Source organism: Anticarsia gemmatalis, chromosome 26 (genome assembly GCF_050436995.1).
Source record: "Anticarsia gemmatalis isolate Benzon Research Colony breed Stoneville strain chromosome 26, ilAntGemm2 primary, whole genome shotgun sequence".
NCBI classification, from domain to species: Eukaryota; Metazoa; Arthropoda; class Insecta; order Lepidoptera; family Erebidae; genus Anticarsia; species Anticarsia gemmatalis.
Window position 1 is genome coordinate 7,256,902 of NC_134770.1, and position 24,649 is coordinate 7,281,550.

General features: G+C 35.3%; 2 protein-coding genes across 3 annotated transcripts in view; one reads left to right on the forward strand and one right to left on the reverse strand.

Moving 5' to 3' along the window:
- The window catches only part of LOC142984316 (homeobox protein six1-like), a 34,142-nt gene extending 16,828 nt beyond the window's left edge, over positions 1-17,314 (forward strand). Inside the window, exons 3-7 of the mRNA XM_076131837.1 lie at positions 103-313; positions 821-948; positions 2,540-2,644; positions 3,999-4,057; positions 12,172-17,314. Of these exons, the coding sequence (XP_075987952.1) occupies positions 103-313; positions 821-948; positions 2,540-2,644; positions 3,999-4,057; positions 12,172-12,331 (663 nt within the window). The 3' untranslated portion in view covers positions 12,332-17,314. The remainder of the gene's footprint in view (positions 1-102; positions 314-820; positions 949-2,539; positions 2,645-3,998; positions 4,058-12,171) is intronic.
- Positions 17,315-17,399: 85 nt separating this feature from the next.
- LOC142984313 (U-megalopygitoxin(8)-Mo12-like) lies at positions 17,400-22,445 on the reverse strand. 2 transcript variants are annotated; one of them, XM_076131831.1, is made up of 2 exons: positions 22,240-22,445; positions 17,400-18,608 (listed from the first exon to the last, which is right to left on the reverse strand). In XM_076131831.1, exons 1-2 carry the CDS (start codon positions 22,430-22,432, stop codon positions 17,716-17,718), a joined length of 1,086 nt encoding a protein of 361 aa, XP_075987946.1. In that variant the 5' UTR covers positions 22,433-22,445; the 3' UTR covers positions 17,400-17,715. The 2 variants fall into 2 exon arrangements, with proteins under 2 accessions (XP_075987946.1, XP_075987947.1); XM_076131832.1 differs by lacking the exon at positions 22,240-22,445 and adding an exon at positions 21,055-21,156.
- Between the last annotated feature and the right edge of the window lie 2,204 nt (positions 22,446-24,649).

Sequence of the window (24,649 nt, forward strand, 5' to 3'; positions counted from 1 at the left end):
GTTAGTTACCTGCAAAATACTCCTAATTAAATGGCATCCACATCTTTTAGTTTCACCAAAATCTTAATCTTGGCAACTTTTTCACCAGTTTTCTTTTCCCAGGTCCTCCAACAAGCGGGTAACATCGAGCGACTAGGTCGGTTTCTGTGGTCGCTCCCAGCCTGCGAGCGCCTCCACGCGCACGAGTCCGTGCTCAAAGCCAAAGCCATGGTGGCCTTCCACCGAGGGAACTTCAAGGAGCTGTACCGGCTGTTAGAGTCACATACATTCAGTCCACATAATCATCCTAAGTTGCAGAGTTTGTGGTTGAAAGGTACTTTAAGATTATTTTACTAATAGTTGAACTAAGAAGCGTCGTTCAATACTGTTGCTGTTTATCTGTCGCTACGAATCATTAAAATTGACAGTACCAATAGCGCGGTTCTCTATTGTTACTGTACTTACTAACAATAATCGAAAATCTCGGTATCTAGTAATCTGGATCTGAATCTCGGTAGCTAGTAAGATGGTACAGAATCGACCTCAGTATTATAAGTGTCGGTTATAGTTAAGGGACGTTTCGGTCGTAATGCTCAATCTATTTCTAGAAGAAGTTTTGATCTTGCCTTGATGGGCTGTTCATTTTCTGAGGTATTTTTTGTGAATTTTGCAGCCATTCATAAGCTTACCAAAGTTCCGTTTCAACCCTAGTTAAAAGGAACGAATTTCTCGTCATAAACAGCATTTTAACTTTGTAGCATTTACCTAACACCACGGAACCTTCCTTTTTTCTACTTCTTTTGTTTAATTGTCTCCTGCTAATTCTCTACTTTTCTTTCAGCACATTATATGGAAGCTGAGAGGCTTCGAGGGCGGCCGCTCGGCGCCGTCGGTAAATACCGAGTGCGTCGCAAGTTCCCCCTGCCCAGGACCATATGGGACGGAGAAGAAACTTCCTACTGCTTTAAAGTAAGTAAAAGTGTGCATTTTATTAACGAAATCCATACATATATACAAAACGGAACTGCCATTGCTGCAACTGCTGATCATGAGATTTCGGGTTCGATTATCGAGGAAGGCTATAGGCTATATATCATCACGCTATGCTACAAAGAGCAGAGTACCAGTAAATATAGTTAGAAAAACGGGGAAAATTTTGACCCACTCTCTCTTATGTGACACCAGCGAAGTTGCTTAAGTCCGCTAGTATTAGAATATTTCTCAAAGTAGCCCGGAGTCTGGTAACGTGCCCAGCCAGTTATCAATAGGCTTGTTCTCTACTAAGTTACTTGGGAGTAACTTAATTTAAACGACTAACTAAGGTGAAACGTGGGTGTATTTCATATTCCTTCAAGTTCAGGTACATATAAAGGGCATGATTTTATGTATGTAAATTCTATAGTTTTTACTCCTATTAATTGTAAAGTTTCTTGTTAAAATGCAATAAGCACGTGAATATAATTACGAGTGGTCACAAACATGCTGACGTACAAATAATAAGTGGGTGAACATTTTAGTTGATTGTGTAACATTGACATGTGTTGTCCAGTTATGTTTAGATAGCAATTAAAATACTATGATTAGTCATTACTTCATAGACCAGGGGTTCCCAACCTTTTCTTAGTCCGGGACCACTTTCATATTATTCTTGTTAGCAGGGACCACTATGTAAGTATCTTAAAAATAAAGTGTAATAATAATCCTGAAAATTTTAAGTTTTAAAATCATTCGCGGACCATATTTTGACTTTCACGGACCACCGGTGGTCCGCGGACCACTGGTTGGGAACCACTGTCACAGATGAATTACAGACGCAAACTATTTTTCCTTTTGTATCCATATTTTATATTGTAAATATATTGTATAATTGTAAGTATGTAAATATTTTGTTTTTTTAAATTATTTCTAGTTTAGTTTAGTTTTTAAAAGTTACTTATAGTTAAGTTTTATTGTAAGAAATTTCTGTACTCCTATAATTTAAAAACATGTCAATTAAAGGTTTTTGTATAGTCTGTTTTTTATCGTCATGTCATTTGTCAGCAATATTCTTGTCCTTATCATTAAGTTACCATAAATCAGGTACATACAAATAAAAAGAATTAGACCTAGTTTCACCATTGCTAATTATCTATCAGATACTTTAAATAATTTCGACAGTTGTTTCCATACATTTTCTGACACTTTATTTAGTAGATATAGGTTATCTGACGGTAATACAGTTAACACCCTTCTTCAAGAACGATTGTAAATAACTCTTAAGCCTACCTTTCAATATTTTCTTTCACCCTTTAATTAATTGATTATAATGAGTAAAAACTATAGATTTCCATTCTTAAAGGCAGTTTAGTCATATAGCATAAGAAACACAAAAATCATGGAAGTCATTGTCCACTAAACCCGTATAATTATTGTAATTTCTCAGTTCCATACCATGCCATATGCATTTACCGCCAGTTTGGGAGGTAGGGCGATTGCGAGAGCTGCCAAGAAGCTCTTGGTGACTATTGCAGGGCTTAAAAAGTAAAATGACGTCATCTTATGCTATTTACTTTGTACACAGGAAAAATCCCGGTCAGTACTTCGAGATTGGTATCTTCACAACCCTTACCCATCACCTCGAGAGAAGCGAGAACTAGCTGAGACAACAGGACTAACCACTGTACAGGTTTGTAAACTTTATACATAGTTTTATAGTCCAACGCTAAGTAGGTATATGTTGTATGCATTTGATTCAATGTGTAGTTATTTAGTAAAGAGATTAACTTCTTCTAAAGAAATGTATATTATGAAAAACGGTAGATCGTTGGTAATTTACAAGGCATGTAATCCTAGCAGTATAATAAGGAGTGGACTGATTCAACTCATATGTATGTAATTTTGTATGTAATTTCGTTCGCGTCGTTTGTGGCTTAGGACAGAATTTTCATACAAACTTTCATATCCTAGTTTATCCCCATAGGGGTAGAACTGATCAAAAACATCTAACTGCATTTCAAACAGCCCAATCCGTTAAGTGGTCTGGCCATTTCTGTAGAAATGGATAACTACGATTTTGTTTTTTTCTGGTTTTAGATTGATCCATCATAAAATTGAGAATAGACGCTATATTACGCATGTAAAGCATATAAAATTGTCGACGGTAAAATGTTCCCCGTTTGTCGGTGATGTTAAAAATAGTGGCAAAAAAACGGTACCGAAATCGCGAATTTCTCGAAACTTCAAATATTGAGTTATTTAGTTCTCCCATTATACCGACGATATTTCCACGTTGTATGTCGGGTATTCCCAATTGATGCACACAACACATCTACGTATACTGACTAGTAACCTGACACGGTGTAATTCAAGGAAGTATTGAATAACGACCGCAGCTCACCGGCCAGTTGATGCAGCTTTTTATGAACCTATCTTATCCTAATAAATTAACTCATTTAGTTTGATACAGCTCTCGTAATATCTATCATGATAAATTCTGCCTAAATAGAGACAGTCCCTAAATACCTAGAACTCTACTCTCATTAAACGATCAGTAGCTCCGTTAATCTGAAGTCTTATATTATGAGAACTTAGAAATACATACAAGGATCATATCGGTGATGACTTTCAATAAGGTCAGGTGCGTAGTACTCGTAACCGGCGGTCCTGTATGACAACATGTTTGTATGTGAATGAGGCAAGGGACGTTTATAAGGATCGTACCAAGTGGCGTTCTTTGGTCTCTGCCTTCCCCTGTGGGGAAAAGGCGTAATATTATGTATGCATGTGTTATAGGTTTGTTCTCGCTAACTAAGAAAATCTTAGTTTTGTGATTGTTCCTGGTTCAAATCGTGATTCAACATTTTATTCTTGGGTACTATCATGTCGCTACAATTCTGGTACTATGCGTTATAAAACTTGTCCTTTGGCTACTCCTGCTACGAAAATCTTTTTCTTTTGGCAGCAGCGAATGAGCAGTAAAATGTAGAAATTATGGTGAATAAATTAGGTTTTGGTTATCAATATGTACTTTTAATTTACAGGTTTCAAATTGGTTCAAAAATAGACGACAGAGGGATAGACAAGCAGAACACAAAGACAGGTGAGTGATTTATACTTTTATACATATTTAGGACTCCTTTGTAAAAAAACTTTTTTTTTTAATAACTCCCGCACTAAAGATTGCTCTTGTGTCGCGGGGACTTTTACAAACATACTAACAACGGACACAAAGTACAACCAAACCCGAAACCACTATTTGTGGATCGCACAAATAACTTGACTTTTGGTATTCTTGTCCAAATCTCGCATTTTAAAGTTGGCGTAGTAGCGGCTGCGTATGTTCTAAGATTCTTTCGCAATTAATCATATTGCAACACATCATCAAAATCTGTAATAATACCTACTTAAAACAAATATAATTACAATATAGGAAGTAATTAATACAAGTTAACCTACAAACCTACATTCACTTGGAAATCAATAGTGATGACTAATATTACGAGTATAAGCTAAGTAATATAATATTGTGACATTTCTAACTTACTCTTTTCTTTTTTTTCGTATGAGTGGTTCGCTGTACCGATGCTATAAATAGCTAAAATGTTAGATTAATAATTCTGGAACTACTGCAAGCTCTTTAATAGAAACCTTTTAGAGAAAAATCGTTATTTCCCCGTTTTTGATAACATTTTTTACTGGTACTCTACTCTTATTGGTCGTAGCGCTTATAACCTCAATAAAAAGGCTGTCCAAGAGTAAAATATTTTTTCAATTCGCAACAGTAGTTCCTGAGATTAGCGCGTTCAAACAAACAAACTCTACAATTTTTGAATATTAGTATAGACTAGCTGACCCGCGCAACTTCGCTTGCGTTACATAAGAGAATCATAATTTTCCCCGTTTTTGTAACATTATTCACTGGTACTCTGCTCCTATTGGTCGTAGCGTAATGATATATAGCCTATAGCCTTTCTCGATAAATGGGCTATCTAACACTGAAAGAATTTTTCAAATCGGACCAGTAGTTACCGAGATTAGCGCGTTCAAACAAACAAACAAACAAACAAACAAACTCTTCAGCTTTATAATATTAGTATAGATTTCAATACCTTATCAGTATTAAGGGTCTAAAAACCCACAACTAAAGTACAGAAAAAATGGTTTGCGTCTTTCTCTAGGTCCAACAGAGTAATATTTAATCGAAATTGGTGCAGTCGTTAAGGGCTCAAAACCTAATAGACTGACAAACTTACTTTCACTTTTATAATAATATTAAGGATTAAGTATAGATAGGAATTGAACCGGGAACAACCCAACAGATGTTTTTCATTATAATAATATATTATAACAAATCACACTCTCCTTTTATCACACAAATCATATCAAAATCCAAAATATTTTCAAAATCAAATCCCATACAAATATGGTCTAATATTTATCGAGGTGTAAAATCTCTTATTTTATCTACATCTCATAGTCGCATCTGTTTCGGTCCAGCGGTTACGGAGTCCGGGGTTCGACACCCGGAAAAAATGGTGTGGGTGGTCCAGTTAGTGATGAGAATTTGAATCAATTGTTGATATGTTAATAATATTAACGTTTTTAGAAAGTAAAAACTATATATTTAGTTATCTTATTTTTGCAATATCGTTCTTTTTAAAGACAATGTCTATCGCACTATTTATTTTTTTATTTAAGAAAGGAAAATCAGACTGACCAACATTTATTATAAATTTCTAGTAACTAATAATAGTAAGTTATAATACAATTATAATAAATAGTAGTTAAACATTTGTGATAATAGTATAAGGAGAAAGTAAATATGTTTTTTTATAAAGACAGATTGAATTGGTTATTTTTGGAAAAAGTGTTTGTACGTGAAAGAGGTGTTGCCTACTTCAGTTTTTCCATAGAAATAAGACAAACAGTACATAAACATATAGTTTACTATGAAACCTGAAATAACTAATACTGAAGCTGTAATTGCTGTATTAATACTGCGAGCACGGCGAGTGCAACCTGCACCGAAACGTTAAGCATTTTAAGGTAAAATACGTGTTCGCGTTAATTCCCGTATTCTATTATACATTAAACATGCAACGCGAGTTTAAAAGTTATCTATACTAATATTATAAAGCTGAAGAGTTTGTTTGTTTGTTTGTTTGAACGCGCTAATCTCAGTTAGTTAGTTAGTCTCTCGCGCTAGTTTCAGTGTTAGAAAGCCCATTTATCGAGGAAGGCTATAGGCTATATATCATCACGCTACGACCGACGACGACGAATAGGAGCCGAGTAGCAATAAAAAATGTTATAAAAACGGGGAAAATTTTGACCCATTCTCTCTTATGTGACGCAAGCGAAGTTGCGCGGTTCAGCTAGTGGCTTTATAATAGTCGCAGATCTAGTCACAAAAACAAAACTATGACCGAAACAATAAACTAAAAGTTCATGTTAAAATCACCGAACACATAAAAAGCAATTTTATCCGTACCTAAACAATACACAAGTACACAAACACACAATACACAATACACATAGGTACTATAACACACAATGAGGGAGTACCCGTTTGCCTATCCATTTGGCTGGCTTCGAAACGAAATTTGATACCAGTACATCCCTGGCTACATAAATACAATAGATTATAGACCTTTTTATACAGGAATAAGGTTCAAATTGTATCGTGGTAACGAAACTAGTGCGAGCAACGGTTACTTTATTATAATTTCCAATTTAGAATATGGTTTTAACTAGTTGTTCTTGCGACTTCGTTTGTAAATTGATTGGGATTGTTGTAATAATGTAATTTCAAGGCATTATTTTGATGCTTCTGTCACCGGAACGGTACGATTGCAGATTATGAGACCTTGATTCCCAAATGAGACATAATTATTAAAATTTCGATGTAGATGTTCAGATTTGAATAAGACAAGGGAAGTTTGTAAGGATCGTACCAAGTGGTGTTCTCTTTACCCCTATGGAAAAAGGTGTGCGTGTGACTATGTAAGTCTTCAAGTCAGTAAGTCTTCCATATAAACAAGATTTATTGACGGAAAAATAAGTTTTAGCCATCGCAGGTTTTTTGGTCTCAGCCTGTCTTCATAGCAAAATTGAAATATCTATATAATCATATATGCATGAGTATGCAACTCGAAGATTAGTCAACCGTCCGATGTATCTCATAACTAGTTGTTTACAAAATGTAAAACCAGATATTAAACACAGATTTTTAAGCCTAACTTCTCTGTTTGTTTGTATGTTATAATCTCTGAAACTACTGAACCAATTTCAAAACCTTTTTACTACTACCACTACTACTTTTCTTACTTTATATCTTCATTTACCATATTCGGGGCCACGTGATAATTTAGTAGCATACATGATACCACGCCTTTTTCGCCTAGGGGTAGGCAGAGACCAAAGAACGCCACTACGATCCTTACAAACTTCCCTTGCCTCATTCACATCCATGTATCTTGTCATACAGGACCGCCGGTATATATGTTACTGTAAAAGCCCGAACTGTGGTAAATCCTAAGATTTTCCGGTAAAACCTAAGATTTACCAACTCTCAATGGTAAAAGTCCGAACAAGCCAGAGTTTAAAAACTATGTTACGATATATAAAGAAATCCTCCCTCATAACTATGTTTATAACTATTTCACGGTGTAATTATATACTGTGACATTGTTATAAAGAAGGAGTTTTGGGCATAGCGACATGGGTAGGTTAGGTTAGAAGGCTAAGGCGAGCGAGCGAAGCGAAGCTCCCACCTTAGCCTTCGTGGTTATTTTTTTTTAACCACCCAGAAGGAGGAGCCCCGCGAAGCGGGGCTCCGGCGACATCTCGATATCATCAAGTGAATATAGGTAAAAGTTCGAAATAAAATAATTATTCGGACTTTTACCATTGCCAGTTGGTAAATCTTAGGTTATACCGGAAAATCTTAGGATTTACCACCGTTCGGGCTTTTACAGTAACATATATATTTTTAGTAATATATTTTTATTCTAGCCCATTGCCGTCCCACTGCTGGGCAAGGGTCTCCTCCCAAACAAGAGAGGAATCAGGCCTAGAGTCCACCACGCTAGCCAAGTGCGGGTTGGGGAATTTGCCCTCAATAAATGTCATAAACAAATTTTAGGCATGCAAGGTTTAATCACGATGTTTTCCTTCACCGTTAAAGCAAGTGATAATTATTTCTAATACATACATAACTTAGAAAAGTTTTAAGTTTTAGTAACATAGGGACATATTATTATGAAGGACTTACCCCCGGTTTCTGAGGTACAGCGGTAGTTTATCTATTCAATAGCGTTTAAACTCATATAAAAAAACGCTATTGAATAGATAAACTACCGCTAAATGTACTCAGAAACCGGGGTTATAAGCCTAAAGCAGGAAAACTATAGTTATAGTTTCAACTACTAGTATCTCATTACCACTTTACTATAACCGACAAATTTCATTTACTTTGCCCAGCTGTGGGTAGACAGGGTATCTATATTGGTAGTGAAGTGAGACAACGATATATGTGCGAGCGAGACGACTATATGTAACCTGACACCGGCACATCTGCGGACTAAAAGCGAACAGGCACGCACTTGGGACTTTTGTTGTTGAAATTATTGTTGTTTTTTTCTTACTGTACTTATTTTGAGTGTTTCAGCTGCTTGTAAAGGTTTCATAATATTAGTATTTTTAGATTGTGTAAAGTACTAAGTTTAATTTATGCTAAGAGTTACATTGTGTAGTTATAATAGAGTTGATTTGAAACGGAATCGTAATTTGCGTTTGGGTTCGCGATAAAGGCGTAATTTCTAGTGTCCCTATTATGTCTGAAAATGAGTGGGATTTCATACACCTCGTACATAATTATTATAAAATGATAACATACCCTTTTCTAGTCTCAGGGAAATCAGACGTGAAGTCATTAAAACGAAAACATAATGTAGACGATATTTTATAAATTTCTTCATGTAAATCCATGAAATGCAAATATTATTCCATTTATATCATTAAATTATCTACAGCTACTACCAAGAAGTACTACTACCCAATATAAAAACAATATGCCTTTAAATTAAATGAACTGAAAAACAAAAAAGGGACTGTGTCCCTTATGAAACTAGACAACGAAATCTTTCCGCTACTTCTTCAAACTTAACCGAAAACAACCGAATCTGTAAGAAAATATTATCTATTACACAACAAAAGTATTATATTTCAACAAACAAAAATGTTTTTTTTTTCTCAATATTTCAAACAAAAAGGTTCTAATACGTTAAATCCTGTTCGTATTTGATCAAGTGGAAGCTCTCGGCTGAATGGACAGGAGACCTGGATCTTTGCCGACTTTGAAAAAAAAAACAATCTTTTTAATCTGTGGCGGTGGACAAAGGACTTTTGTTTTGGCGCGCAAATTTTGTTTTTGACTATTTTTTGTGATTTTAATAAGTTGCTTTAAAAGAATAATTTAATTGTTTTTATGTAAATTGTATGTGGTGCTTAACAATTATATTATTGGTACTGTCGGGAGATTACACCACTTTTTAAGAATACTGCACAGTTGGTTAGTTTCAATCAAATTGGCCGCTGTGGCCGAATATCGGCCATATAAGGTCATTTACAATGTAGTTTGGTAATCAATACTTCTATACTAATATTATAAAATTGTAGAGTTTGTTTGGTTGAGCGCGCTAATCTCAGGAACTACTGGTACGAATTGAAAAAATATTTTACTGTTGGATAGGCTATAGGCTATATAACATCACGCTACGACCAATAGGAGCAGAGAACCAGTAAAAATGATACAAAAACGGGGAAAATTATGATCCATTCTCTCTCATCAGACGCAAGCGAAGTTGCGCGGGTCAGTTAGTACAATACAGTAATACTTATTCATAAATATATATGAAGTTATGAAAGGCTTAAAAAGAGTTTTCTTTCTGTCACTCCTTAGCGAAATGAAAAAGAGAAAACATATTTTAGTATTTTTTTAACTAAAATAGGTTTATAGTGTGTTTATGATAAGAGGGTATCTTAGCAAAAGCATCGTTAAACTGGACATAATTACGACAAAGTCTTAAACATAACCAAAACACATGTCTATTATTATAACTTACGACCTTTATAGACAAACGGCATACTGTTCGGCTGCCAAACAGACGGTTCCGCGTTCTATTCCCGGTAGGGCTACAGTAACTATTGTGATATATTTATGTACAAGTAGGCGGGTGGAGCAACATGTTTTACTTGTTTAAACAGGCCTTATAAGATTAATAAATTGGCAGAATATGGTATATTGAACAATATTATAGACCATTTATGATTTACTAGCCTTTACCCGCGATTTCGTCTGCATGTAGCGGCAAAGTAGCCTATATTTTCAAATAGGTTATAAGATATCAATGTACTAAATTTCATTAAAATCCGTCTAGTAGTATTCTTACAAACTTTCGCATTTATAATATTAGTAGGATATTGTGGAATTTTTTAGCCATTTTCAATATCATAAAGTAAAGGTAACGTTTTTGTATTTGCAACATTTGATATATTATGCATAGAAATTATTGAAAAAAAATGCGTTTTTACAATGTTTGTCCTAAGTATTAAGGATTATTTTGTGCTAATCAGACTCGATCCCAAAAAAGAGGGAGGAGGGTTTCACTGTTCTTGTAGTGTATTTTTACCTTTAACTACCGCGCAACGTGAAATCATTATGGCAATTCCGCCCCCTATTACATGGGACTAAACAACACACGTGGCTAAAATGTGGGTGTATTATACATCATTATCTAATCCTATAATACAATGATGACACGTGTGCCATAACATGCTGATGGATAAATTATCGCCACGTTTTCACCAATGACGGTCTTAAACCATTACTTTTATCATATGTTTGTACATATCAAATCATTTATTCATCTAGCGGTATAATATTGACACTTATGATAGTCGCTATAATTACTGAATCTACCACTAGCTCGGAAACGAAATAGAGCCTTATGAGAAGAGCTAGCAAGAAACTCACGACCACTCTTTTCAATATAAAAATACATACAATATCATGCCTTTCTCCCTTAAGGGTAGATAGAGTTCAAAGAACGTCACTTGGTACTATCCTTACAAATTTCTCTTGCCTCATTCACATCCATACATCCTATGCTTGTATAATTTTAGAAATATTCCCTTTTTTTTACTATCCTTGTCTTACTGCTGGGTGTGGGGATTGAGGGAGGTACTAGTACCTTGAGTCTACCACGCTGGCCAACTGCGTATTGGAGACTTTTACCCTGAAGAAATACGTTAAACATCTTTTACCTATGCAAGGTTTGCTCACGACGAAAGCGTCGTAAGCACGTTCTGATATGTCGAGTATAGCCGACCGTGGCGGTCAAAGGGTTAAGAAGTTTTCCTTCACCGTTGAAACAAGTGATAATTATTTCTAAAACACACATACCTCCCGGAAAGTTTCTCAATTTTCATATTAATTGTAACATCCTTCATACGGTAGTTGAAGTAGTGTATTGAACACTACTTCAACTACCGTATAAAACAAACTTGTAAAAACCTCCACGAGTTTTTTCTATCGAGACAAAAAGCGAGCGATCGAGTTTCATTCTGTCATTACATATTACGTCACACTGTGTTTACCCCTCATTGCATTAAGCTTGAATATATGGGAATTTCTAAAAGGATGCACCTTGAATCTGTTTTTTTATGTGGCAAGACCACCGTAACGATTTTTTTTGGGTGTTGCCAGTCTATATTGTTTATAGATAATAATTATTTTTTATTAAAAAATGTGAATGCTTTCAAAGATTTTTCATGCTTTTTTGATTAGAGGTTAGACTCTTTCATGTGAAAAGCTCCATTACAATTTATAAGGATTGTCTTTAAGAGGATGATTTTGAGATTGCCTATGTAGCGCGGACGGTAGGGCGATTGCGACGCAGAGGTCTCGGGTGCGAGTCTCGAATCGAGCTAAAAAAATTACTCATAAGTTTTTATCAAGAATTTTTGATAGATTTAGTAGAGGAAACCACGTTAAGTCTGTCTTACGTCTGACCTGTCAACGAGCAATGTTGGTTGTTATCGCGGATAATTTTCGACTCCTATTTCTATAGAAGTCTATCTTTGGGGGGTATCTTCCAATAAAAAAGGACATAATTACGATACCTATTCTAATTTAACTTTCTTTCTTTCCAGTGGCGGCACAGGAGACAAGCAGCTGGACTCGTCAACGGACGACGACAGCGACGCGCCGGCGCACGCGCCGCAACCCCACGCGATGCCGACCCACGCGCCGCAACCCCTCTACCCCCTCTACGAACACCCCCTAGCGCATCTACAGTATCATCATACGTGACCTCACTGAATGTGTGTATATAATAACGTGTTTTTGTAATTTTATTTTTAGTCTGTTGCCAGCGTTTTTGAAAAAGGATTTTTTTTGTGAAATTAAATTGGGAATCTTGTTTTGAAAGTGTAATAAATTGTAGGGAACCAGAAAATTGCTTAAAATTTTGATTCTTGAATTTTTATTATTGACAAAGTTTGTCAAAGAAGAATTTTGCCAAAAAGGCACCTAACTTACCCTATTTAGGGATTAGGTGCCCTTTTTGGACCCAGGGTGCCCTGTGAAGGACGAAAAATCTAAAGAACTGGCAACGCTGAATTCAACTCTCATAACATTTGACTAAATTGTGGCAAAATGCTAATTTATAGACCTAATTGCTTTCAATTCGAATCAAACACTGAATAAATCAAGCATCTACAGTACTCAAATTCATATAACAATTACAGTTAATACACCTACATAATGATAAATTTCAATAAAACAACTATTTATTTATACACTACCCAATATAATCAATAATAGAGCACACTAGTCGATATCTCTTCAAAATAATAACCAGTCTAAATAATCGCATTTTTATATAATTCTACACTTACTACAGCTGAATTTTATATAATTGTCAATAGAAATAAATAGGAAAACACTACTTGCTTAGGCTTCATTTCCTCTTACGCTGACGTCGGCCGAGTGTCGGTCGGACACAGAAACGTGTGCTCGTCAACGCCACTTGTACAGTATCACATAAAGCGGAGTTTCTTAATCTTTTCCAGTACACTTATAGGAAGAAAAGTACAATTTCAAAGACTTTCAAATAACGAAAAGAAAAAAGACCTTTGATACTAAAGAAATTAGCGTTTACTTGCTAGTATGTATCCTTAGGTTGACTAAAAAACTCATTACTTGTTAAATTTGTAAGTATCGCGGCCCCCCTAAACACTAGCAAGTCTCTTACTCTTCCTAGAGGTCCGTGATCCACAAGTTAAGAAACACTGCTAGCCATCGGTTTCTGAGGTACATTTAGCGGTAGTTTATCTATTCAACGGCGTTTTTTTTATATGAGTTTAAACGCTATTGAATAGATAAACTACCGCTGAATATACCTCAGAAACCGGGGGTGAGAAGCATATGTTTATAAGCGTATAAGCTATATGTTTATTCGTACGACCGACGTCAGCGTAGAAAGAAATCCAGCCTTACACCTTTCTAGATAATAATCAATTTTATAATAAACTTCGAAGGCAATTAGTTTCAGTATTTATAATTAATATTAAGTTGTATAGGACCATTTTAATTTGTAATTATTTTGTATTTAACTTGTATATTATAGTTCATAACTAATAATAATAATGTAATCTTTTATTTATTTAATAAAACAATAGGATTTTTCTCAATTTACTGAATATTTAAATATTTCACCATTTATATTATTATACAGAAATATTAACCCATTTAAACAAATTAATAGTTACTATAATTCATTCATACATACATACATAAAATATACCTTCTTTTCATAAGGATAGGCAGAGACCAGATAACACCACTTGGTACGATCCTTACAAACTTCCCTTGCTTCATTCACATCCATACATCTTGTCATACAGGATATATATGGATGCTTTGCTCATATAATTCAGTACATATATAAATATATAGAGTATCATATTAATTTAAAACATCTTTATTAGTTTCCTCATTATATAATAATATGCAAGATTATATCTCAAAAATATAATATACGAAATACAAGCAATCAGTAGCAAAATGGCCGGTTTTACATAAAATTATAAAAAAAATCAAGAATTATATATAAATTTATACAATAATAATTGGTTGTTCTGCCAATTATAATAATGTCAAACATACTTCATTATAATAAATGAACTATTAATTTAAAGTATGCAAAAATTATATGAGAACCTCATTTGTAGAGGACGAATATCGGTAGAAATATAATAATGTAATTCAAACCAAATAATATCGCATTTTTAACAAATATTTATATTACTAAAAGCGTTGCCTATTTAGTGCAATATGACAGTAATAAAGTTGGTATGCGAAATATTATTTTCTATCTTTTATATCTAAGATATTATCAGAAGATTTTATGTTTTTTTATGATTACAGCAGGTAAATATTTAAAACAGACTGAATAAAAAAAACCGTTTTACCCTAAGGGTACGGAACCCTAAAAATCTAAAGAACATATTAAAAAGTTTGTTCAAATTGGCAATTAATAGTTAACCTAGTGTCAAAGCTGTTCAAGCCGTCCGAAGACCTTTGCCGACTCCTTAAGTGCCCTTCAAAGCAAGGAGACGCTCAGCTCAAATACTACTAAACGGTTATAATAATATGCTAGCTTTTGCCCGCAACTTCGTCCGCGTGGTTCGTGACTTATGACAGAATATTTATACAAACTTTCATCCCAAATTTATCCCCTTGGAGGTAGAACTGATCAAAATCCCTTCTTAACGGATGCCTACGTCATAACATCTACCTGCACGCCAAATTTCAGCCCAACCTTCCAGTGGTTCGGGCTGTGCGTTGATAGAACGCTATCCCCCGGTTTCTGAGTACATTTAGCGGTAGTTTATCTATTCAATAGCGTGTTTTTTATATGACTTTAAGCGCTATTGAATAGATAAACTACCGCTAAATGTACTCCGAAACATGGGGTATGTCAGTCAGTCAGTCACCTTTGCGTTTATTCTATTAAGATTCCTAAAATTTGTATAACTGAATGTCCAAAATTTAAATCTAGTGACCTTTCAACGCTATCTGTTGTCATCTAGATCGTTATCTCATCTGATAATAAATGGTCAATGAAAAAAGGTTAATATAAGCAGATATTTGACATAACAACTTGTATACCAATGTTACAAGTCCAATTAGATTTTATCTAGATGAATCTATACTAATATTATAAAGCTGAAGAGTTTGTTTGTTTGAACGCGCTAATCTCAGGAACTACTGGTCTGATTTGAAAAATTCTTTCAGTGAGGAAGGCTTATCGAGGTAGGCTATAGGCTATATATCATCACGCTACGACCAATAGGAGCAGAGTACCAGTGAAAAATGATCTAAACACGGGGAAAATTATGATTTTCTTATGTGACGCAAGCGAAGTTGCGCGGGTCAGCTAGTAATATATAAAAATATAGGCATTCATAGTCACCGGTAAGCGAGCTGAGTGTTAAGTTTCTTGCCGTGTCAAGCAACCAGCTTTTCCTAAACAGTCAAAAAATGTTAATGAGGACTTTAGTTATCCATTTTCTAATTCGCCATTTTTTTGCATTTCATTTTTTTCTTTTCTCTCCATAAAAACGTCTCTCGGGTCCTAAAGACGAGAAAATTGGTTGGTGAGAAAATCGAAAGAAATTGGTTGAGCTGTGCTTGAACCTAGCAACATATTTGACGATCATTTCTGATCTGATCTGATCAGATTTAGAAATTTTCTTTAATATATTATTTTCGTGTTATAAAAATATAGCCTTAATAAGGCTATATTTTTGAGATATAATACTTGCATATATTATTATGTATTATCATTTGATAAAATTATATTCAAAAGCATTTATTCCCTTCAGTTATAATGTAATTAATAAATTATATACATATCACAATACAACAATAATATATATTATATTTTAGATTATAATTTGTTTGTAAATAACTCTAAGTCACTGTTCGTCCTTATATTATATGTGATTATATTATGGCTTCCTTTGGTATATAGTTTAAGAATAATATTATTAAAACATTTATATAAAAATGGCTCACCTTATCTTTTTGTACTCAATAAGCCTTTTTTTAATATCTTCAATTATAAATTTACAATTTCGGTAATAAATCTTTTAGCGTCAGTTTGACAGCTTATGAATAAGTATTAGATAACCTATTTGACAGATAAAGTGACAGCTAATATAATATATCACAAGTAGAATCCTAATTTTAACTAAACACTGTTATGTGTTCATAATATTTAAATTTTACCATTTTACATTTCGCATTTCAATATGGCAACCATATCTAGTACATTTTTGCAGCAATAATTCTTTATAATATATTTCTTTGTAATTATTGTAATCCTACTGTTTTACTAATAAACATCTCGTAAGCTTTAATTAGTTATGCAGTTGACAATTTCAATCAATTTTGAAACTGTATATGAGTGAAAAAGAAGAAACACTGTACCTACAACTCATACTCTCTTGACACTCTACATGATAGCCCCGTATCGTGTAGGTATCTCAGTTGTCAACTATTTGAAAGCCATGCTGTACATTGTTTTCTCTCTTATATTATAATGATTAACACGTTACGTTAAAAGCAGCAATGTACTGAATCGTGACTATTAAATTGACGTACACTTGTTGTCAACTGAGATACGTAATACGCAAGAGCTTCATTATCAGTCTAGCCTTTCTTCCAACTATGTTGGAATCGGCTTCCAGTCTCACCAGATGCAGCTGAGTACCAGTATTTTACATGGAGCGACTGCCTATCTGACCTCCACAAAACCCAGTTACCTGGGATATAACACGATACCCTTCGGTAAGACTGGTTGTCAGACTTTCAAGCTTCTGACTACTGTAAACGACTGTCACTGTGGTTACTTAGCCATAAGCTTATCCGATGTTTATTAGTAAACAAATTAATAATAGAACATGTAAATTAATTATAAATCTTCCTAATAATTATTATAATATTACTTATTAGCATTTCACAAAAACACACTGTCATTTAAACCATTTCAATGAAACAAATTAAAATTATTTTTAGTCTGTGTAATTACAAAAAATAATGATTATAATGAAAAAATGTGTTTCAATAAAAATAAACGTTTAAGTTCAAGTTATTTATTTATTAAGTTATAATAATAATGTATAATTTATTTAATAATAACATTTATAACGTGCTGTACAATACGTATTTAGTTATTAAAAATAATTTTCAAAATAATTTACATTTATTTTGTATTTTTTAAAACAAGTGTGTTGTTATAATGTTGTTTCATTTACCCAACTAGATAAAGGAGGATTTTTACATTAAACGTACATTATATAAAATGAAATAAATTTACCCCATGACTGTCCCACTGTTGGACAAGGAGTCTCTTCCCGAAATGAGGGAGGGGTTAGACCTTAAGTCCACAACGCTGGCCAAGTGCGGGTTGGGGACCTTGCATCAGAAAGGATTCTTCGGCATCCAAGGTTCATCACGATGTTTTCCTTCACCGTTGAAACAAGTCATAATTATTTCTAATACACAAGTAACTTTGAGAAATCATTATGATCACTCTGCAACCAATGTGGGACACAAATGCTTAGGCTATACTTTTTAGCACGAGGATATTTTCGGACGAAGTCACGGAATAAAGCTAGTGGACTTAACTAAAAATAGTTTAAAATATCATTAGTATTACGATCACGGAAAACTATCTCCGATTCTGAATAATAACCAAGTGTAATGACTTCAGACGACAACAAAGATCTTTGCATACCCCCTGCGAGCAGCACCGAATTCACATCTAACGCTGAAAAATGATGATTTTTATAAATATTCTCATAATTCACAGCTATAAAACCATCTAGTGATGCTTCATAATCTATCTGGACTTCCATACGACCGACAGTCGCAAATATTTCCACAATAGCGCTCTGATTTGGATGTAAAGTCATTTCGAGAGCAGTTTCAGAGCCTACGGTAACCATTTCTGATTTCATAACGCTTTCGCCCCAGTTAGACGTGTATGTAATCGTTGCTGTGCCTGACACTGATGTGGCTATCAAGTCGAACCCGTAAGATATGTTCAAAGATGTAAGCAATTCTTCTTTGGTGTTCCATGTCGATGCGATTGTGTTCTCCACATTCTGCCGCGCGTACTCTTTAATTATCATAGGATTGGAGCTTGTATTGTTAAATATCTTAGTTAAAACCAACAAAGGTTTGTATTTAACTCCTAACATTTTAGCTGAAATTGGTTTCAGAATCCTAGAAACGGGTTTCCAGCCGTATTTTTTGTACAAATCGCCGAGTGGTGGAGTGGGACTTTTTAGGAAAATGTCGTCGGGTTCTTTGCCGTAGTAATTTTTGACAGCTTCTTTCAACTTTCCCTCGTAAAGGTTGAAGGTTTGTATCTCGTTGTCGCCGACGACTGTTACGTCGCTGCCAGATACATGGATCTGTCTCTGAGAGTCATCTTCGGTGGCAATGACTTGCACTTCAATCTTTGCCGTGATTAAAACGGGAAGTAGCAGAAGAAAATAAAACTGCATGATGACTTCTGAAATAAAATAATAAATAAATTTAATGTCCCACTGCTGGACAAGGGTCTCCTCCCGTAATGAGGGAGGGGTTAGGTCTTAAGTCCACCACGCTGGCCAAGTGCGGATTGGGGACTTTGCATGCTCTCAATAAATGAATTAAACAAATTTTAGGCATGCAAGGTTTCCTCACGATGTAAAAATGGAACAGTTTATGATAATATCCATGTATAATATTACGCCTTTTTCCCATAGGGGTAGGGTAGAGACCAAAGAACGCCAGTACCGACTGTAGAGAATCACGCTAGAGTATTGTTATTAAATTCAAATGCATAAAGTATTTAGTATGTTTTATGTTTTAAAAAATGAACTCCCGCACTAAGGATTGTGTTTGTGTCGCGGGGATTTCTACAAATACACAAACAACGGACACAAAGTACAACCAGACACGAAACAACTATTTGTGGATCGCACAAATATTTGTTCCGTGTGGGTATCGAACGCACGACCTCCCGACGCTTTAATAGTAGCGTGGCGACTGCCTTAACCACTGCGCTAAGCCGTCAATCTCCCATACACCATTTTGACTCCCATAAAAATTAGAACGTTTTATATCATGCATCATTATCTTACAAAATAAAGAAGTCTTTCTTCTCCTCAGAATAAAATATTGTTTGTGTTAGTGCACGTATTAAATGGGCTATAAAATGAAATATCTCACAACTTCAATTGATAATCACGTTTATATTTTAGCTAGTGATTGCCCGTGGCTTCACTCAGATATAATACACTCGAAATAAAATAATAAATTTAACCCATTAATGTCCCACTGCTGGGCAAGGGTCTCCTCCCGTAATGAGGGAGGGATTAGGCCTTGAGACTAATAGGGGTATAATACACATATCCATGCTTTTATTTTTCTGAGTGTACTTATTATTTTTTAACAGACCTATCGCCCTCTTTTCTCTGCTTACACCTATCGGAAATAAGGCGTGATTTTATGTATGTTTGTATGTATGTATGTGCTACAATAATGTTTTGTTAACTATGACTAGATATGCTATGCTATGATATGCATTTAGCAAACTGTAGAATTTTCACTTATGCTGATGACACGGCCCTGATTGTGGAGGGCTCGAACTGGGAAACTGCACGGTTAAATGCCGAAGCGTGTTTTACCGAAGTCAGAACATGCCTCTCTAAAAATCTTCTAACTATAAACCTGCAAAAAACAGTATTCATACCATTCAACTTCAGATCTACGAGTACTCTACGCTCTAACGTTCTCACTATAAAAGCCCGTGATTGTCCGACACCAACACCAGACTGTACCTGTTTGACTGTGGAGAGGGTAACCGAGGTGAAATATTTAGGCGTTATCATCGACCAACAATTGAGATGGATACAGCACATAAGCACACTTTCCGCCAGAATCAGAAAACTCATATATGTATTTAAAAACCTGCGCCACGTAGCTGATATGAAACTTCTATTAATGACCTATACCTCACTATGCGAGTCCTTGTTACTTTACTGTAATACAGTCTGGGGTGGTGCAGCTAAGTGTCATCTCCTAAAGTTAGAACGAGCACAAAGGGCTGTTCTCAAGGTCATAACCAAAAAGCCCTACCGATACCCAACCGCCAAATTATATGAAGACGTGCCTGTACTCACTGTAAGACAACTGTTTGTTTTGCAAATCGTTCTTCAAAAACATGCCACTATAAAATATGACCCAACAATTTATAAATGCAAACGAAGGAACGACAGGGTATGTGCTATAAAAAAGTGTAGAACAACCTTGGCCAAACAACAATCATACTTTTTAAGCGACCACCTGTACAATAAACTTAACAGAGTGCTTAACATTTACCCAATGACCAGGCTCCAAGCGAAGAAGAAAATACGCGATTGGCTCCAACAACATGATTATGAAACCACCGAGACTCTTATAAAATAAAACTAAAATAGGTACACATACACAGGCACACTTTCGAATACTACACATAACATCACACAGTACCCTCTCACCCAAATACACAAACACATCGCACCATCACATTACATGCACATATAATCACATGAGCACACTCACATGAACACACACTCACGAACATACACACACACACACACACACACACACACACACACACACACACACACACACACACACACACACACACACACAAAATATATTATTCTAGTTTGTACTGTATTATTGATTTATATACTGTATACAATGCTTAGTTATCCAAATATAACTTTATATTATATTATAAACGGTCAGACCGATGAACCCCTGAAGACTCAAAACACAGGCAATAGCCTAGTTTGAGAGTCAGAGGCACACCAGTCTCACATGTCTATGTGTTATAGCCTAAATAGTGATCTAAAAGCATTCTGTACCTAGTTTTAAGTTTTTGGCTGAATAAAGTATTTTATTATTATTTTTATGAAAGTCTGTACCTCATCTCGGGACTATGGAGTCCCGGATTTTTGGTAGGCGTGCGTGGGGCCGAAGCCAACACGTAGAGGCCCTTTTCGACTGCTTTAATATTTCAAAAATGTATGATGTCACAATCCGGTGATTATCCCTGTTTACACTATAAAGTGCACCCAAGGACAATCGCCGGACTGTGTGGAACTATGGCAAAACGAATGGAAAAAACTACTTGGGCTATTGGGATGGGTTGCTTGTGGACTGGAGTGTTGGTGATCTATAGGGACTATGGCGCCTGCCGATAACTATGTTAAAAACATGTAAAAGTGGCAGACGGAGACTTGCCAACTCACAAACTGGGCCCCCTAAACTAGTCGCTGAAAATGCAACAAGGGGGCAACAGGGACGTGAGCGGCTGAAGGACGGAGAGGCCTCGCTGGACGTTAAACTCAGATCATTTGCTCCCTGAGGGTCCGGCATCACTGGCCCACTAGCCACTTACGCTCAGCATCCGTCCTCCGAACAGAGTGGGAGCTCTGCTCTTGCGACTCCACTCTGGACGGCCAATGAAGGCAAGCCAGAGGCGGGGGACCGCTTCCTCGTCAGTTTTCACTCCGACCAGCCAACTAAGGCAAGCCGGAGATGAGGAAGGGTGTCTTCCCCCTGGAGCACTCAGGTACCGCGGGGTCGCTACTCCCCGTCACCTCGCCTCGAGGTGCCCTGCGGGCTTATTATTATTATTATTATATTTATAAAGGAAATCACACGACAGATTAACGGGCTAACAGGAAACTGAGGGATTTAAAAACTCTATGCAATAATTTATTCTATTTATAAACAAGCATTACTCATTCATTAAACACGAACAAAGACACAAGCAAAACAAATAAGTGTAAATAAGTTCAAAGTGAACTCAATAAGGCCATTCCTTTTTTTTCGTAAGAAGGATTCCATACAAGAAATCATAACTGTTGTATAGGAGCCCCCTCAAATATTTATTTAATTTTTATTCTATAGTATTTTTTGTTGAGAAATACATATAGTTCTTCAATTATTTCTATGCTAAATTCCATCAAAATCGGTTCAGATGTTTAGTGGACAGACTTTCTCACTCACCACTACATTTTATTAGTAAGGAATTGAAAATAAGGTTAGCGTGGATTAGTAAAATATACCTACACTGAGAGATATAATACAAAAAATATACTTACTTATGCTTAGAAAGTCCAAAATTAAACAATTGTTTTCTTCAATCACGCGCCCGTGTTGTGTGAAAGACCGCGATGGACTGAACGCAAGTTCACACTTCACATTGAAACGTGCATACAACGTACTTAATAATATGTACCTATTATAAAACTTATAAACAAACGTACAAATATAACTCGGGTCTCCCCCCAGCATGGAAGTAATTTTATTAAAGACTCCTTCTTTATGTGACCTGATTGGTGAATCAGAATTTATTTTGATTACTCCTAAGTATGCTGAATTATCTAACTAGGTATTTTATTATTATACTAGCTGACCCGGGCAACTTCGCTTGCGTCACATAAGAGAGAATGGGTCAGAATTTTCCTCGTTTTTGTAACACTTTTTATTGTTACTCTGCTCCAATTGGTCGTAGCGTGATGATATAAAATATGTTTTTTTTTCACGAAAAATATTCTCAAAATTATTTATATCTCTTAATATAACGAAGTCGCGCTAAGGCATATCCGCCATTAAAACAGTTGCCATGACAACGGAATTTTGTTATTTCAATGTCATTATAATATTGACTATTCGCGACTTAGTTCGCCACTTGAATTTTCCCGGGAAATGCGTCATTTTCCCGGGGTAAAAAGTAGCCTATGTCCTTTCTCGGGTATCAAAATATCTCCATACCAAATTTCATGCAATTTGGTTCAGTAGTTTAGGCGTGATTGAGTAGCAGACAGACAGACAGACAGACAGACAGACAGACAGAGTTACTTTCGCATTTATAATATTAGTATGGAAGTATGGATTATACGCAATAAAACGTTCAGTGGTATTTAGATTGTATCGCAAACAGAAGAAAATAATAAAATAGTTTAGAAAAAATTGTCATAATCAGACTGTCCGTATTTATGCAAAATAGAACCACACTATTTTTAGCGAATACTAATATGAAAGTGTTCTAAAACCTTATACAAAAAAAAAACTACACGATTCTCGCCTCAGAAATAGGGTTTATAAATGCAGAACAGAACCAACTGCAACTGATAGAGCCGCACATGTTATTGCAAAATTTTGATATCTTAAAAGTACGTATTTGCTTTGTGGTTCCTTCTTGCATAAATACGGGCAACTGTAAAAGTCAATTCTAGATTTTTCTATGAAAAGTTATGCTTTATGGTTCGGTAAAAACATGACTGTTTTGGTCCATTATTTATAACAATATGTTATTGTATTGTGTTATAATGAATATATTTAACTGAAGATATGGTTTCAATTATGCCATTAACCCAGTTAGGTACGCTCTCTGATAAAACCCGCAAATAAATACCATTCATTGAATGTAGATAAAAGATTATATTAAACATATTACTTATGATACATGTATAAATATTAGGTCAGGGAAAGTCTTTTCGCATTATAGTACGTATGAACTTATAATAAAATATCTTTGACTTCAAGAATCACAAATGAGTACACGGTTCATTAGGTTTCTTTCAGTGAGCTCGTAAGGTACCAATACAATAATATATAGATAAGGTACAAGTTCATACATACTGTAATGCGAAAAGACTTTTTCCGCGACCTAATATTATTAATATTATGTGACATACATAACAGCAAACCTGTTATACCCAAGGAAGAGGTCTTTGAAATAATCCAGCGTTTTGCCATTTACAATGTTAACCCTACGAAACATTTTTAGAATACAATAGAATAATTATTTATTTGCGTAAAATGTGGTAACAAGACATGGTAGAAAAATAAAAATAGGTACAAGACACATTTTGCCATTTACAATAACGTGCAAATATACAAATAGGTTTTGACATAGAGAAAGAAAAATAGAAAGATATAATTTAATTGAGTTTTAATCATGTTAATGACATTGTTGTAGGGTGGGTAGGACATGAGGGTAAAACAATGTTTTACCTTCATAAGATATTTTTGAGAGCCTACTCAAATATGGTAACCCGTTTTACGATAGTGCAACAAACTATGAATATTCTTACAGGCGCAACTTGGAACAGTTTGCTAAGACAATTAGGTTAGGCGCTTGGCATCGACAAGAAAACGATCGCTTTATGTTGCTTTGCTTCAGTGCTTCGTACCTGTACGTCCACTATTACCCTGAATAGTGGTGGACTCAAGGCCTATCCCCTCCCTCGTCTAAGAGGAGACCCTCATCGAGCAGTGGGAGTGTTAAGGAAAATAACGGTTTTTATGATTAGTGAGGTTTCAATGGTCGGCAAAACCGAATTAGGAAGTAGGAATAATCAGAACATTATATTATTTATAGCACATCCAATCCCTTGCATTGAGAATAATATTGAGGATAATAAAAACGTTGTCCTGGCCGCTGTCGGCTGCGGCGACCAGTTTCATTGAAACCAGACAACTGTGCAGGACTTTGTTTAAAGTGGC

Bases quoted from the DNA above. Each gene is read 5' to 3' on its own strand.
- LOC142984313 (XM_076131831.1), bottom strand. From the start codon at position 22,432: ATGCTGGGGGGAGACCCGAGTTATATTTGTACGTTTGTTTATAAGTTT. The intron at 18,609-22,239 runs GTAAGTATATTT...ATTTTATTTCAG, and splicing joins TTTGGACTTTCTAAGCATAA to AAGTCATCATGCAGTTTTAT.